The sequence below is a fragment of the Neltuma alba genome, unplaced genomic scaffold, assembly GCF_004799145.2.
Source record: "Neltuma alba isolate B1F8T4 unplaced genomic scaffold, ASM479914v2 tig00003027_pilon, whole genome shotgun sequence".
Classification (NCBI taxonomy): Eukaryota; Viridiplantae; Streptophyta; class Magnoliopsida; order Fabales; family Fabaceae; genus Neltuma; species Neltuma alba.
This window is the reverse complement of record NW_021633113.1, coordinates 48,834-64,936: the sequence shown is the minus strand read 5'-3', so window position 1 is coordinate 64,936 and position 16,103 is coordinate 48,834. Positions and strand designations below refer to the sequence as shown.

At 30.7% G+C, this 16,103-nt stretch overlaps 1 protein-coding gene across 1 annotated transcript; it reads right to left on the bottom strand.

Annotated features, from left to right (window-relative positions):
- Positions 1 to 9,804: 9,804 nt before the first annotated feature.
- LOC114740032 (uncharacterized protein At5g39865-like) lies at positions 9,805 to 10,719 on the bottom strand. The gene has a single exon (XM_028928148.1). It carries the CDS (start codon positions 10,644 to 10,646, stop codon positions 9,984 to 9,986), a length of 663 nt encoding a protein of 220 aa, XP_028783981.1. The 5' UTR covers positions 10,647 to 10,719; the 3' UTR covers positions 9,805 to 9,983.
- Positions 10,720 to 16,103: the final 5,384 nt, after the last annotated feature.

Genomic DNA, 16,103 nt, shown 5'->3' with positions numbered 1-16,103 from the left:
TTTTCCTCATCACTTGCACATTGTTTCTTTGTCCTTAGTTATCTCTATCTTCATGAAATTAATACGTCCATTTTATAGTATGATCTCTCAGATCCAAAACATAGGGTGCATTCCAAAAGAAATCCTTGGTCCATAATAAATAGATCTAAAAATAAAATGACCCCTCCGCCGAAGTTCTTCAATTATAAGATATTTGAAATGGAATATAAACCCCAAAAATTCAAATAAAAAACTAAAGAAAAATATACAAGAAGGGGTCAAAGTATTGTGGAAATATGCTAAAATTAATTAATTAATTAATTAATTAATTAATATTAATTCTAGCATATTTCCACAGTATTAATTATCATTTTTAAATTTTGCCCTATTTTGCCGATTTATGGGTGGTACATATTGGATATTGAAAAAGAGAAGAGACGTGAGACACATTTGAATATGGGCAAAGTTTTTTTTTGTGTTTTAATTTAAGACAGATTTAATAATTATCCATTTTTCTTTGTTCCGGTGGAAAGTAACTTATATTTAGAATAGATATGGAGTACAATAATATACTGAAAATTCAAATAAGATTTATAGGGAAAAATTTACTATTGCCCATCGGATGGTAAAATGACTTTTATTTACGTCTTCATGATAACTCGAAAAGTGTTCATTATCAATCAGACTGGGATTTTACGAAGATAAAAATAAATAAATGTAAGACTTGCCTTTAATTTCTTGTGTGGCAATGAAAATGTATGTGGCAATATGAATTATGTATCGTTATTTCATTGTTACAACAGAAGACTTGGAGAATTCAAATTGAAGTAGGGCAGTTCAGAATTTATGTAATGAAAGAAAATGGGAAGAGTAAATAGAATCATTTAATTATGGATTTTTAGAAATTACAGATTGAAGGTAAAAGTTCATGAGAAGATATATATTAAAATATGGATCGTGGAATCTGACACCTGGATCCATATAAAAATATGATGGGCCGAATAGATGGGCTACATGATAAATTTGAATTGAATCCAAATATAAATTTAGGGGACCCATCAGATCTGACAGGCCGGAAAAGAGGAAGTAAAAGAAATGGAATGACAAATATGTATGGAAATGACGCTTTTGCCGACTTCCATCACTTTGCACAAGTCTATAACAAATTAACAATTTACATTTTGTACATGTACACCAACTCATATATTTCAGCGTTCTAAATCTCTTCATAAATTTCAGTTCTTATAACGTTCCAAAGCTCTCGTCTTGTTCCATATTGCCATGAATCCTGAAGAACCCAATAATAAAGGTGATTTAAACAATATCGCAAGTGATGCATTTTGTGTGAAATAAATGCAAGCGAGGCACATGATCAGTTTCAGGGTCATCTGAAAAAGGGTTGAGATCCATTTTTGCCACAGAACATTTCGTAGAGGAGCTATGGGCACTTGAAATTTTTTTCCCCCCCTGGAGAAATGTCATATTTTTTAGTTAGAAAAAAAAAAAAATTTGCATTTTGTTTTACTCAACGAATAACGAAGCTTCATCCTCATAAACATTCAGTTTAATAGCTCAAAACACTCATATTAGGGGTGTTCAACTTGTTTCATTCTGGATCTGATCAATCCAGGACATGATGAGACAAAAAAAAAAATCTTGAGATGGGGCAACTATGAGATGGGACAGAACAGTAACCAGACGAGACATGAGACAAGGTTGTCCCATCTCGTCTCAACAAAATTTCCTTTCTCAATAAAATAACTCATAAAGCTAATATACAGTGTTTCGTGTATGGCAATTTTTTTATAGTATTGTTTTTACACCTTTTTTATATTATATAATTGAGCTTTTTATATAATTTTTTTATAATGTTTTTGTCTTTAGAAATCCAATGAAAAACAAACATTATCACTTAAAAAATCAATACAAAAAATTTCAATTTTTTTGTTGTAAAAAAAGGAAACAGAATGTTCCATTCCAATCTCGACAAGACCAAGATGGTCTTGATATGGGATGAGATATGGGATAGAAACCCGTTTCATAAAGGATGAGGCAATGTACAAAGGTCAATTCAATGTTCCTTCTAGATTGGAAAAACTCAAAGAATTATTTTTAAAAAAAAACTGCACCTTCTTCTCCAACAAAGATATGGGAAAGAGTAAAAAAAAATGCAAAATCACAAAAATGAATCATCAAGCCACTAGAAAAAAAGAAAGAAAAGTAAATCATGCCACTAAATCATGAATGAATCATCATAATAACAATAAATCACCAAATCAACTCATCAAGCGACCAAGAAAAATAATCAAATCAAACCACCAAGTTAAGTAGGAAAATTTAAAAAACAAAATTGTATTTTCTCCTGCTCCTCAAATAATCATTGGAAAAGAATGTAAAGAAAGAATGATGAAGAGAGAGAACAAGGGGCTTGAACAACCAGGCCATCTAAATCCATTATTGTTTTTCTGGTTAGATCAATCCCAAAACTGAGTCTTTAACTTCGTGCTGTATCGGCAACGCTGTTCTGTGAAACACCATACCAAACTATGTGGAGATCTCCATGGAATTGCTCTATAAATCTGATTTGAATATTTCCATGAGATACAAAAATCTTTTCTCATTTTGTTGATGATGGCTTGGAGACCTTGAAGTCATTGAGTCATGGAGAGCATTCATGGTGTTGATGAAGAGTGGTTCATAGAGATCTAACGATAGGAAGGGAGGCAACACTCATGGCTTTGAATCCTAGTAGCTTAGTAGGGGAGTTTTATCGCAACTGAGTGGCGGCGGAGAATTTTGCCACTTCTGAGGTCACATTAATCCCCAAAAAAAAAAATTCCAATTACCTACAGTTCCTATGTGAAAACTTCCGGCCAAAAATGCCTTTTTAATCCTTTAAAAAATCTTCAAAGCAAATAGAACACTCACACTTTGCCATTGTTATTTCTTCCTTTTGTTCAACAGCCACCTTCTTCAATCCCCCAATGGATGATTCATTTGCAAGATTTCCAATCTTTGACCTTCATTTCATTCATTATCATCAAATTCATTTTCATTCATTATCGTCATATCTTCATTTCCATTCACCCTCATCATTTGCTCCACAAACTTACCAAGATCAAGTTGACTGGTGATATTCGAAAAAGAAGCCAACACATCCAAAATGATCATATGATATTGGTAGGTATGTGGAGCAAATGATGACGGTGAACGAAAATGAAGATATGACGATAATGAATGAAAATGAATGTGACAATAATGAATGAAAATGAAGGGCAGAGATTGAATAATCCCGCATGTGAATCATCCATTGAAGGATTGGAGAAGGTGAATGTTGAACAAAACGAAGGAAGCATCGCAATGGCAAAGTGTGAGTGCTCTATTTGATTTTGAAGATTTTTCAAACGACCCTGAAGCTGCTTGTATGCCTTCATCGTTGGCAATATCATCTAAATCACCTTCATCACGGGGGTGTTCAAGAGCCATGGCAATATGGAACAAGACAAGAGATTTGGAACACTATAAGAGAAGAAGAGAAGACTGAGTTATATGGAGAGATTTAGAATGCTAAAATGAGTTGGTATACATATGCAAAATGTATGTTGTTATAAACTTGTAGAAAGTAACAGAAATAGGCAGGAATGTTATTTCTATACATATGGGTCCCACAGAGATAGTGAGATACATGAACCTCACTGTTCAATGTATCCGACAAAAATATTTATGAGAATTAAATTGAAATAAAAGCAAGAGAAATAAGACATAAAGAAGAGTAACTAACATGCTGTTGCTTAAGGTGACAAGCAACCTTACCCCCATAGAAATAAGAACACAGATTTAAATTCTGAGAAACACATTTATTTGAGAGCTTTAAAATCAAATGCTTCTGCCCCGACAGGAATTAATTTCAAGTTCAAAGTAACTTGAAAGTATCTTGAGTTACAAACAAAAGGACATTAAAAAAAAAAAGAGTAAAAAAATAAAGAAATTTACACCCCATAATATTCCTAGAAAACATAATTATCTTGCATTCTTGCTGATGCCTGAGCAAAGGACTGGAGGAGGGACTTTCTACAACCTCTGTTGATGTTTGTCCGTCTCATTTGAGGACGCTGTGCCAGAGCGATTGTATAGGATTCAACCCCCACATAGATTAGTCCTGATTTTATTTTTGGGCACTTTGCCCTCATTTAATTTGTAAGAAAAAAAAACTCTCATTTATTATATGTTTAGTATATACTACCTCTGGTTCTAATTATAAGAACCAGTTGACTAATTTGAGGAGATTAAGAAAGTAAGTTGAGTTATATATCCTTACTAATTAAGTGTATTGACTAGAAATATTATTATTAGAAAGGCTACTTTAGAAAAAAAATATATAAATATAAAAAAAAAAGTAGATTAAAGTTTTATATTAGAATCAAAATAAAAATCAAATAAGATTTTATATTAAGAACCGGAGCTAGTATTAGAATTAATGGAAGCAAAGACACTGGAGCAGTTTCGCTCGGCTTGCATGACTCTAAATTTCTAACTCGTATGTGCTCAAGTCTATAAGCCCAAATACTCTAAATTTTGTCATTTTCTCAAGCTCCGCCGGATTGATTGGGTTCAGGGTCAAGCCCACGTAACCTTCCCCCCCCCCCCCAAAAAGTGAGTTTCTTCATATAATAACGCATATAAAATCTCTAAAAGACCATGAATTAAATAAACGTCTAAGGTAGCAAATTAAGCGTCAGAGTTCAAACTAAATAATACAAATATAAGTTTAGTCGTCATCATCAAAAAGTAAAGTACCCGACCGTTTAGAGAGGACTTTTGTTTATTTAACTGATTAGCATTTTTATGTTAATTATTTAAATAAATTCATCAAAATCATTTGAACGGAAGTATGCTGGTCAAACATGAACTGATTATGAGTCAACTTCAATTAATACGTGTTGTTAAGGTAAAGTTAGCTCAAATAGCTCAATTTGAATATACTTTCTCCCATCCTGTCTATAAGATACAATTTTTTTTGTTGAATTTATACGTTACTCCTTTTTTTTAAATACACTTTCAAATTCTTGGTTTTGATTCCTAATTTCATAATTTTTTGTATCTAAGTCTAACGAATAATTCTTATATTTTTAATAAGTTTGTTGGTCTTGATCCTTGTACTTAAAAGTTAGATTAAATCCTTATGAAGCTATAAAGACCAAAACCAACCATATGATACTAGAGGAACTAAAACTAAACTTGGATCAAATGGTAAGCAAAACTAAAACTAAACTTGGATTAAACTGACCGATAATGATATTAATCCTAAAAATAAATGGAAGCAAGATTAACCTTTTTTGCATGAAAAGGGAGAGCAAGATTTAGAGCCATGGTCTTCAGTTAATTATACAAGTTTTGTAAAAAGAGTTAGATTATGTACTTGAACCACTAACATATTGTTTTGAAAGTAATTTTTTTTTTTTTGTTGAAAAATTTAAATTTTTAGAAAATTTCATTCCTTAAATAGGACCAAAAACCTGTGTTTGGGAAAAGATAAAAAAATTGGTTTTTCTTAGGGTGAAGCCTGGTTTTTAATTGTTCGAGGTTAAATAAAATACGCTACTAATACATAGAGGCAAGGTGTTACATTTATTGTATCAGGGCCTAGTTTTAGTACAAGAAACAGTAGGTTATGGGCCCACTACTACACTTAGCATATTAGACTGTTCAAATTTAGGCAGGACATTTCGGATTTTATGCAACAAAAGAAAATATACAGAATAAAAATAATAATCTAATTATGATTTGTCTAGAAATCACTGGTTGAATGTAAAGTTTTATGAGAATTTAGAGAGAAACACAACATAGACAAAAACTTCGCCTCATTTAGGGAGCTCGTTTGAATGTCTCTAAAATCATATAAAGTCTTATTTAGCGGGTCCATAAAAAATTCCTCAGACATTCAAAGACTAGTTATGTAACTAAAATTATAAGGCATCTCTAATTAACTCGGTAGAACTAAAAAAAAAAAAAAAAGTTAAGTCATTAACTCTGATTTAGAATAAAATAAAATTTTGATTTTACCCATATATAAATAGAGATTTTCATATTTGTACTCATCCGGTTCTTAATATAAAACCTATTTAACTAATTTGATTAGATTAAGAAAGTCAGATAAGTTAATTAACTATAATAAATATGAGTATATGACATGTTTTTTTTAAAAAAAATACTTTAATCATCTTCATTATATCCTCCCCACCTCTCATACTTGATTATAGTTGAGGAAGTATCAATAAGGGTGATTTGGAAAAAATTAATAGACATAAGAAATAGGTCTTATATTTAGGACCAAAATCAACTCTACAATTAGGGTCTATATTAAGTGACTTATTATAAGAATTGTCCATCTCTTATCTCATACTGCAGACGGATGGGAGTATAAGTATTAACCTTCTAGATGAGTTTATGTTAAAATCTCTAGTAATACGCCATTGTCAACCTAGCTATAGGAATAAGAAGAGTGCTTTTTCTAAAATCTTTCAAAGTCAAGTTAAATAAGTACAAACAGAATATTTAACTAACTGTTGATTTAGGCATGTTCAATTATCCTATATGTGAGTTTATGCTAATCTACCTAGTAATATGTCATTGATACCTTACCTATTACTAGGATTGGAGGGTTGCTTTCCCTTTGCACATTCCCAAAAAGGAAAGAAAAAAAGAAAATACCAAACCATTAACCAAATGGCTACACCAATACTTCAAATACTTAACTTTAAAGTGTGTGTTTGTTTCAAGATACAAAGAGAAGAGTAATGCTATCTCTTGTCCTTACAAAAGAGGTCTTATAAATAAGACTGGAAATAGTATTTTTAAAAAGAAAAGAAAAGTAATATTTTTGTGCATCTCACAAAAAGTACTAATTTTCCAAATAGATCCTTCATAAATTATTTCTGCATGCTTCGTTTGTTTTTTTTTTTTTGCGAGGCTCGTTAATTCAATAGTTAAAATTGCCCTATAGCTAATCTGCTTGGAGTCTAGACAAATCAAATGAAAATGTTTATAAAAATATGGATAAAATATATTTATGAGGTAACAATAAAGTCTAGAAGTGTTGGGGAAAAAAAGTCTAAAAGTGGTAGCAACTTTTAAAAAAGTGACGGATGGAATTCAATCAACACCTTACTTTTAAAAGCCACAAGCGAGCAAAAGGCTGCATTAGCTTTTTTATTTCAGGAAAAAAAAAGTCCTTAGCTACATGATTTTTTGCCTCCATTACTAACAATAATGACTGGCTATATATATATATATATATATCCTATTGATTTTTAATTTTTATTAAATATTCATCTGTTTACTCATAATAAAAGATTTAGGAGTATTTGGACCAAAACCAAACCATAATTTTAAAATTAATTATATGTGTAAAAAAAAGTTTTTTGTCTCAACTCACAAGTGAAAGTACTTTTAAAAAAATACTTTTTCATTCCAAATATCGTCTCAGTATTTCATTTTCATTTAGCGTTTAGATATATATATGTATTTATATATATATATATATATATATATCAATGGTAGGTTGTTCTAATAGTAATGTCATTTGTTATGCCTAGATTTTATGCTTAAGCTTGATATTAACATATTCATATGCGTAGGTATATTTAATTATATAAAATCTGCGTTTATGTGTGTGTGTGTGTGTGATGTGCGGCCACACGCAATCTTGCCCCTCCCTCTTGTACTTACTTTTATATTATAACCCTAATCATCTAAACCAAGTGTCATTGGTCAAGTAGCTAGCATAACTCATTTTAAACTTTATAAAACTATAATACAATAAAACAGAAAATTTGTCACATATCTATAACATAATTAATCACATTGCTTTTGCAACAAATTTCGTGACGCCTTGTTCGTGTTTTCTTTAAAAAACAAAAGATAAAATGATATTAATTAAAAGTGAAGATTAGTTACCCGGCAATCTCAATCATAGAAGATAGAACTAAAATTGGAAATAATTTTTTTCTTGATTTAATCACAAATTTTATTTTTATTTTTATTATTTTTTGGTTACATTAGGTAAACCCTCATAAAGCATAGTACCTAACCCCTCTAAAAAAATATGTAATGTTTATTATATGTTATTGAAGAAAAGTTTGCTTTTGTTTGGCCATCCAAATGGAGAAGGACAAATGATCAGAATTTGAAAGAGAAAGGAGGGAACACTTTCTTTTGTTACTGTGTCATCTTTCATGTTGCTTCATTCTAAAAAGTAATATCGCAAACAGAAAAATTTTCTCACCCAGTAAAATATGTTAATTATCAGTTTCAGTGAAGACAAATTTGCAAAAACAAAACTAGTAGGCAGTCACCATATTTATCTTTGAGTCGTTATTTGAAATTACGTCATTCTTTTTATAAGACATAGATAATGAAATTACGTAAATAAATTAGTTCAATTAAATGCAATAAACATATAAAAAAATATAACTTGTATTTTTAAAAGGACAACACCTACACCAGGTCCCTTATTCATTATGTCAATTTCTTTAATCACATATCAACATATATTTTATTTTGAAATATTAGCATTTAATTATAAATTCACATGAAATAAAAAAAAGCACATGACCATGTATGATTGGAAAACTTAACATAATAGATATATGTAATTTAACTTAAGTTTTTGTCCTTTTAAACGCACCCTTATTTATAAAGAGTAAGTAGTGAGCGGATTGTTAATATGGAGAGACAAACTAAAAATCAATGAATGTAAAAATGAAAAATGATATTAAAAAAATCTAGACAATACTCGTGTATCTTATAAATAGAAATATGTTATTTCTGAAAAAAAATTATATATGGGAGAAAGTAATAATTATCAGCCAATATTCACAAGTTACAATTGCTGCTTTGTTATCCAATCGTATAAATGTTAGTTCAATTGATACATAAACATAAATTCAATTCATTGCACTTCACGCTTACTCCATAATTGGCCTTATCCATTTAAACACCAGCAGGTGAATATGGTAAAATATGGAGCCACCATAGCGAAGGTTTTTAAATATTTATCATAATACATTTACCATCTCACTTAATTTTATTTTGTTTTTTTTAATCATTTCATTCTATTTCGTTTTTAATTAGACTATTAATTTTCAAAAATATTCAAACTTCTTCCCTTTTGCAATGAAAAAAGCTTGATTTAGATTAGAACAAGAATAATGTTAAGAGATCGATTTTTTTTTTCTTGAGCAAAATGTTAAGAGATTGGATTAAACCCACAAATGCATAAAAAAGAAATGAACCACATTATATAATTAAAACTAACATAATTCACAGATAGAGTTAACATTGTAATAGAGATGTTTTATACTAAGATCTTAATAAATTGTTTTTTGTCCATGAAAAAGCATTCTAATAGAGATAGAAGGAAAAAGAAAATATTAAAAAATTAAAAAAGAAAATTAAATTATCTATCTAAATCTATATACTATTCATAAATGATGATAAAAGTACGTCGTTAATTCTTTAACTTCACACAAAATTTCATTTTGACTCCGTAGTGTTATATAGTGTCTTCTCGGTTATTTAACCATAATGTGGCTGCCAAAGGAAACAAGCATTGAAAATTTAAATGTTAAAAAAAACTGCCATATTAAATTTATTTTTTTCAATAACAATAATTACTTATGATTAGAAAGATATTTTTTAAAAAATAAATAACCTAATTAAAATATTGTAAAAAATTAAAGGACTAAACTACACTTTCTGACTTTATCAAGCATTGGTAGCCCTCGTTAAATTTAAATAAAGTGTTAACAAAGATGAAACTTGAAGTTAAAAACGTAATCTGACCAAAATTATATTAGCTTAATATTAGAATAAACAAGAATAATACTAATCCAGGGGTCAAACCTTGGGCCTATACAAATTCTTAATCATAATTTCCCAGCAAAAATAATTCCAAAACATATTGTTAATTGCTTTCCAACAGTTTTTTTTTTTTTTTTTTGGGCTTAGTATGAGTTGTCCAAAGAACAAGAAGGGCACCTGCTGAGACCATTCTCATTGCAAGCCGCACAATTCTTGAAGCCACCTTTCAGTGTATACATCTTGCGGCTACCGTCACACACGTCGCACAGAACGAACCTATGACCATCGCACACGTCACACAGGGAGCAATCTGCTGCGGGCAAGCCTTCCATGAGCTTCTTGAGCTCACCACTCTCGTGCAGCCGGATAACCTCCTCGGCCCCACCGATGTACCTCCCACCAATGAAAACACTAGGCAGCTTCATCCCCGTCTTGCACATGATTCCCTGCAACTCCATCACGAATCTGGAATCCATGGACAGATCTCGTTCGTCCATCTTTACCCGAAACCCGCGAAGGATGGATCGGACGGCCCTGCAGTCCTCGAACGTCGACCGGACCACGCGCAGGCTGGTGAAGTAGACCACCACGCGGCGGTCCGCTTCAGGAGGAGCGGGAAGGGGTAATGTGGGACGGAGGAGGCTGAGGCGGCGGTGGAAAATGGAGTTCGAGGGGATTTCGTCTAGGAATAAAGTTTGAATGTCTTTGAAAGAGGAGTGAGAGAAGGTAAAGGAACGGGACGACGAGGTGGTGGTAGGGGTGGTCGGAATACGAATCGTCGTCGATTTGAGCCGCCGCCGCCACATTGAGTGGTGGAGCTGATTTGATTGGTTTCTTGAATTTGCAGTTGCTGGTAGGAGCGTTTGGGCTTTTACAATTTCCTCACTCACAGAGAGAGAGAGAGGAGGAGGGAAGGAGGCAGGAATGGAGGGATGGAGGGGAAGGAAATGGAATGGTGAAACGGGCGAGGTGGTTGAGTGGTCTTTTATGTTTATTTTACTTCAATAGGTCTGAAAATATATAATTTCTTCTTTTTTTAACAGAAAACATATAATTAAATCATTTATTGACCTCAGTTCACTTATAAATTGCCTCAGCAACGTTTTTATAATTAATTTTAGACTAAATCATATAAATCTCCTCTACACTTCAAGTCAATGGCTAATTGCCCCATACTTAGATGAGTTCTGAATGTGAATCCGGCGTTGATATATTTGTGTGTGCTTGCGTTTAACTGTATTATATAAAAAAATACAAATAATTCTCTTAGCATTTAAAACCTAATAGTAATAATAAGTCGTGCCTTGTATGTCAATTATATATCCTTTAAATTTTATATCTGCGTACGTATGATCCCTCAAAATTTGACTGGCATGATGGCAAAAGAAGAAAAATTAATGTGTAGATATGTAATGTACAAAGTCATATGAGAGTTATCTGTATAAATATAAGAGTTTGAGAGGTCCATTGTAAAGTTTTAAAGGCTGTAGGGTTTTTTTTTTTTTTTTAATATAAGGTCCAACTTTTAGGGAGGTTGTACATAATTTAGCTTAAATTTTAAAATACACATCCGTTTTCTAAAAAAAAAAAAAATAGGTTGAGCAATGTATTATTTGAATTTTGAATTCAGGAAAAAAAAAAGAATTTTGATCGTTGCAAAAAAAATCAATCTGGTTAGTTTGTAAACGTTTATATTTTAATCCTAATAACATAGCTTCTAAATAAGTGAATATCACTTGGATGTGTGGCCAAAAAAAATCACTTGAGTGAGTAATATAATTGATAATTGACAAGGCACTAGCATCATTTGTTGTACACGCCTTTTAATGTAAAAATTTTTACACTAAAATACAAGAAAAAATACAAAAAGAGACCTTAAAAATAAAAAAATTGTAAATAGGAATCCGTTACAACATTAATATTAGTTTTGACAATAATTCATAAGTAAATGATAACAATTTTTGTACACAAATCTATGTATGCAATTTTTACGATTTTTTCAAAAAAAAAAAAGGAGAATAATAACGCTAATAATTCATCATCATTACTTAGCAAGTGTCTCATTTGAGAGTTTTTAATTTAAGTAATTTACATTCACAAATTATAACCAAAAAAAAATTTACATTCACAAATATGTGTTAAATTTGAGAAAAAAGTATAATAATAAAACATAAGTTTTAGGGAAAATTTCATTTAAGGATGTAGAAGAGAATTTATATCAGTCAAGCCCCAAAACATTATAAAATATCATTGCAGGATCAAGAGACCAAACTGAAATTAAAATTAAGAGTAAGATTATAATAATACCCCTCATTTTTATTTTTTTTAAAAAATAAATATTAATAGATGCTACTATTCCAGCCACCGGAAGTCAGAGGTCCGGCCATCGGCGCTTAGGTGGCCGCTGTCGGAGGTTGGACCTCCGGTAGCTGTTACTGTAGTTCCGATGGCTGGATTTTTTTTTTTTTTTGAAAAACAAGATGGTCAAGGGAAGGTTTGAACCCATGACCCTTTGGCATACTAAAAATAATATAACCACCAAGCTAAGCAAGCCACTTAATCATGTGATGCAAATAAAAATATATATAACAAAATAAATACAACTATCCAAATACAAGTGAACAAGTGAAATTCACTAATTTACAACAAAAATTAGGCAATTTAAAAATAATATAATAGAATTCACAACCCAAAATGTAAGTGTTTAAGCGCAAATAAGCAAGTAAAATTTGAAGATTCACAACAAAAGTTTATGGATTTACAACTCAAATTTTGCTATTCACAAGAAACACAAGATAATTCACAACCCAAAATGTAAGTGTTTGAATGTAAGTGAACAAATGAAATTCGACAATTTACAAGTGAATTTCAGCAATTTACAACAAAAATTTGGCAATTTACAAATAACATAATGGAATTCATAACACCAAATACAAGTGTTTAAAGTGTAAATAAATAAGTAAAATATGAAAATTTACAACAAAAGTTTATGAATTTACAAGTGAAATTCGATAATTTCACTTGCTCATTCACACTTAAACAATTGTATTTGAGGTTGTGAATTCCATAATGTTATTTGTAAATTGCTGAATTTCACTTGTAAATTGCCAAATATCACTTGTTCACTTACACTCAAACACTTACATTTTGGGTTGTGAATTCTCTTGCATTTCTTGTGAATAGCTAAATTTGAGTTGTAAATATATAAACTTTTGTTGTAAATCTTCAAATTTCATTTGCTCATTTACATTTAAATACTTATATTTGGGATTGTGAATTCCATTATGTTATTTGTAAATTGTCAAATTTTTATTGTAAATTGCTAAATTTTACTTGTAAATTGTCGAATTTCACTTGTTCACTTACACTTAAACACTACTATTTTAGGTTGTGAATTCTCTTGTGTTTCTTGTGAATAGCCAAATTTGGGTTGTAAATCCATAAAATTTTGTTGTAAATCTTCAAATTTCACTTGTTCATTTGCACGTAAATACTTGTATTTGGAGTTGTGAATTCTATTATATTATTTGTGAGTTGCCTAATTTTTGTTATAAATTAGTGAATTTCACTTGTAAATCGTCGAATTTCACTTATTCACTTATACTTAGACAGTTGTATTTGTTTTATTATATATATTTTTATTTGCATCATATAATTGAATGGCTTACTTGGCTTGGTGGTTACAACACTTTCGGTGTGCTAAGAGGTCATGAGTTCAAACCTTTTTTTGGCCATTTTGTTTTTTTTTAAAAAAATTCTAGCCACCGAAGGTCCAACCTCCGATGATAGCCACCTGAGTGCCGGTGGCCGGAATCGTAGCGTTAATTAATATTTATTTTTTTAAAAAAATAAAAATAAGGGGTATTATTATAATCTTCCTCTTATTTTTAATTTCAATTTTGTCCTTTGGTCTTGCAGTGATATTTCGGAATGTTTTTGGATTGACTAATATAAATTCTCTTCTCTAATCCTTAAATGAAATGTTCCCTAAGTTTTATTTCCTATCATATTTGTGTATGTTTTTCAAATTGCAAGCTAAGGTCAAGGAGCCATTAATGCACACCCAACACCAAATATATGAGATAGTATCAAATATATGCCTTGTCAAATTTATTATATGTCTTTTTTTTTACAAATTCATTATATAAATCTATAGAAATAGTATATTGATTTCAAATCCAAACATAAACAGTATTAGACTCGTGATGTGGCGCTCACAAGCTTGGAAGCGCAAAACTACACTAGACAAGAGAACCAATGTTGACTTTTAGAGAGATCTTCTCCATGTGGCAGCATGGTCTCTCTCTCTCTCTCTATATATATATAAGTGTGTGACAGAATGATATCAATGAATTAAACCCACTAAAGTGAGCGGATTCTGAAAAGTTTCACATGGTGCCCCCGTTCTGGAAAAGTAGCCCACTAATTATTGTAAATATTTTTTTAACCAATATTGATTCTAATAAAAAACTATTATTACTTAAGCAAGAGATTAGAGACATAAATTTACATAAACGTAAAAATTATTTTTTTAGGAAAAGTTATCCTAAATATAGGACAATCTGAACTGAATCCAAATCCGTCAAAATCTGATCTTATTTATTCTTAAAGAATATTATTTCCAATATATTTATATTAAAAACATCTTAGTTATTACAATTCAGATTCTAAATTATAGTTTTTTGCATGCCTGAATTTTTTTAATTACAAACACATCTAAATATTAATTTACTGAAGTATACATCATCCTTAAACAAAGGATTTTTCTTCGGAGAGCAGTCAGAGAGGTGAGAAAATCTGTCTGCCACCACACAGCTGGGCTTGCCATGATGCCTAGTTGCGAGGGATCTTACCAGTCTTTATCATTCTTTACAGATTAATTAATATTTAATTAATGGTTACAATTTAGTAAATTAATTTAATCACCATTACAATTAACATATTAATTTAATCAGATCTTTCTTGTTCTTGTTTTCTTTCTAACCTTACAACATATTCAACGGACCCAACTCCATGAAGAGAGAGATTTCAGTGAGGGGGATGCTGTTTAACCTAAAATTACAATGGGCCAAGGGCAAAGTATTTTGCTATTTAGTTCTATAATTTTGAAGGCCAAAATTTTTTGTTAAGAGGGTCCAAATGTTTCATTAGTATGCAAGCTCAAATAGATGACAATCCGTAAACAGCAAATTGTTTCGGTGCAGGTAGTCTGCATTTTACAAACATGTCTATTTCACCACGTCAAATCCATTTTGAATTTGATAAATGCATTGCTTGTGAAGTATGTGTTCGTGTATGTCCTATAGATCTACCCGTGGTTGAATGAAATTGGAAATTGATACTCGAAAGAAACGCTTGCTTAATTACAGTATTAATTTTGGGATCTGTATATTTTGTGGTAACTATGTTGAGTATTTTCCAACAAATTTTTTATCAATGACGGAAGAATATGAACTTTCGACTTTGTTTGTATGCATGAACATATTTAATTGTGTAAAATAAAATATAAAAAAAAGAGATGACAATCCATTCTAATGTGAAAGTTTTGGGTGGAGGAAGCTCTTAGACGGTTAGGGCACAAGGAGATAGAGGTGGGAAAACTGGCCAGGACACATTGGGCTTGCCCTATTTAGCTTATAAGAATGAGTGGGCTCATAAAATCTAGTACTTGTATTTGGAAAAAATCATGGTAATATATCCCAAGTATTCACAATTGTAGAAAAATCCAACCGGTCAATCAGATCATGGAATCAGTCTATTGGTTGGTCCAATTAAATGATTAAACTGAAAAATTGATTGAATCAGTTTATTAACTTAGTTCGCTCAGGATGATCGATCTAATTTTTAATACGTTGTTACTCAAAATTGTTAATTGAAGTCAAAATTTTCACAAAAATTGAGATATAAATTTAGGCATACTTGGTTCATGTGACCAATTTAAAGGAGAAACAGTTGTGGATGACATTCACGTGAGGGTTGTCTTTTGAATTCTCTTGATGATGATATCTTCTTATTTGAAGCATAATGGATAAATTACTAACTTGTTTTGATAGAGAACTTATTATCTAACAAATGAACTTGAAGAAACTCCTAATTACAATATTCTTGGTCCTTTTTTTTTTTTTTAAATCTTGTCTATTTTGTGTTGGGATATATGAGTTACTCATACCTAGTAATTGATATCTATGTCTTTATATTTATAAAATCTAAAATAAATTACACTATTCACATGCTCTATACACTATTCACATGCTCTAAAACAA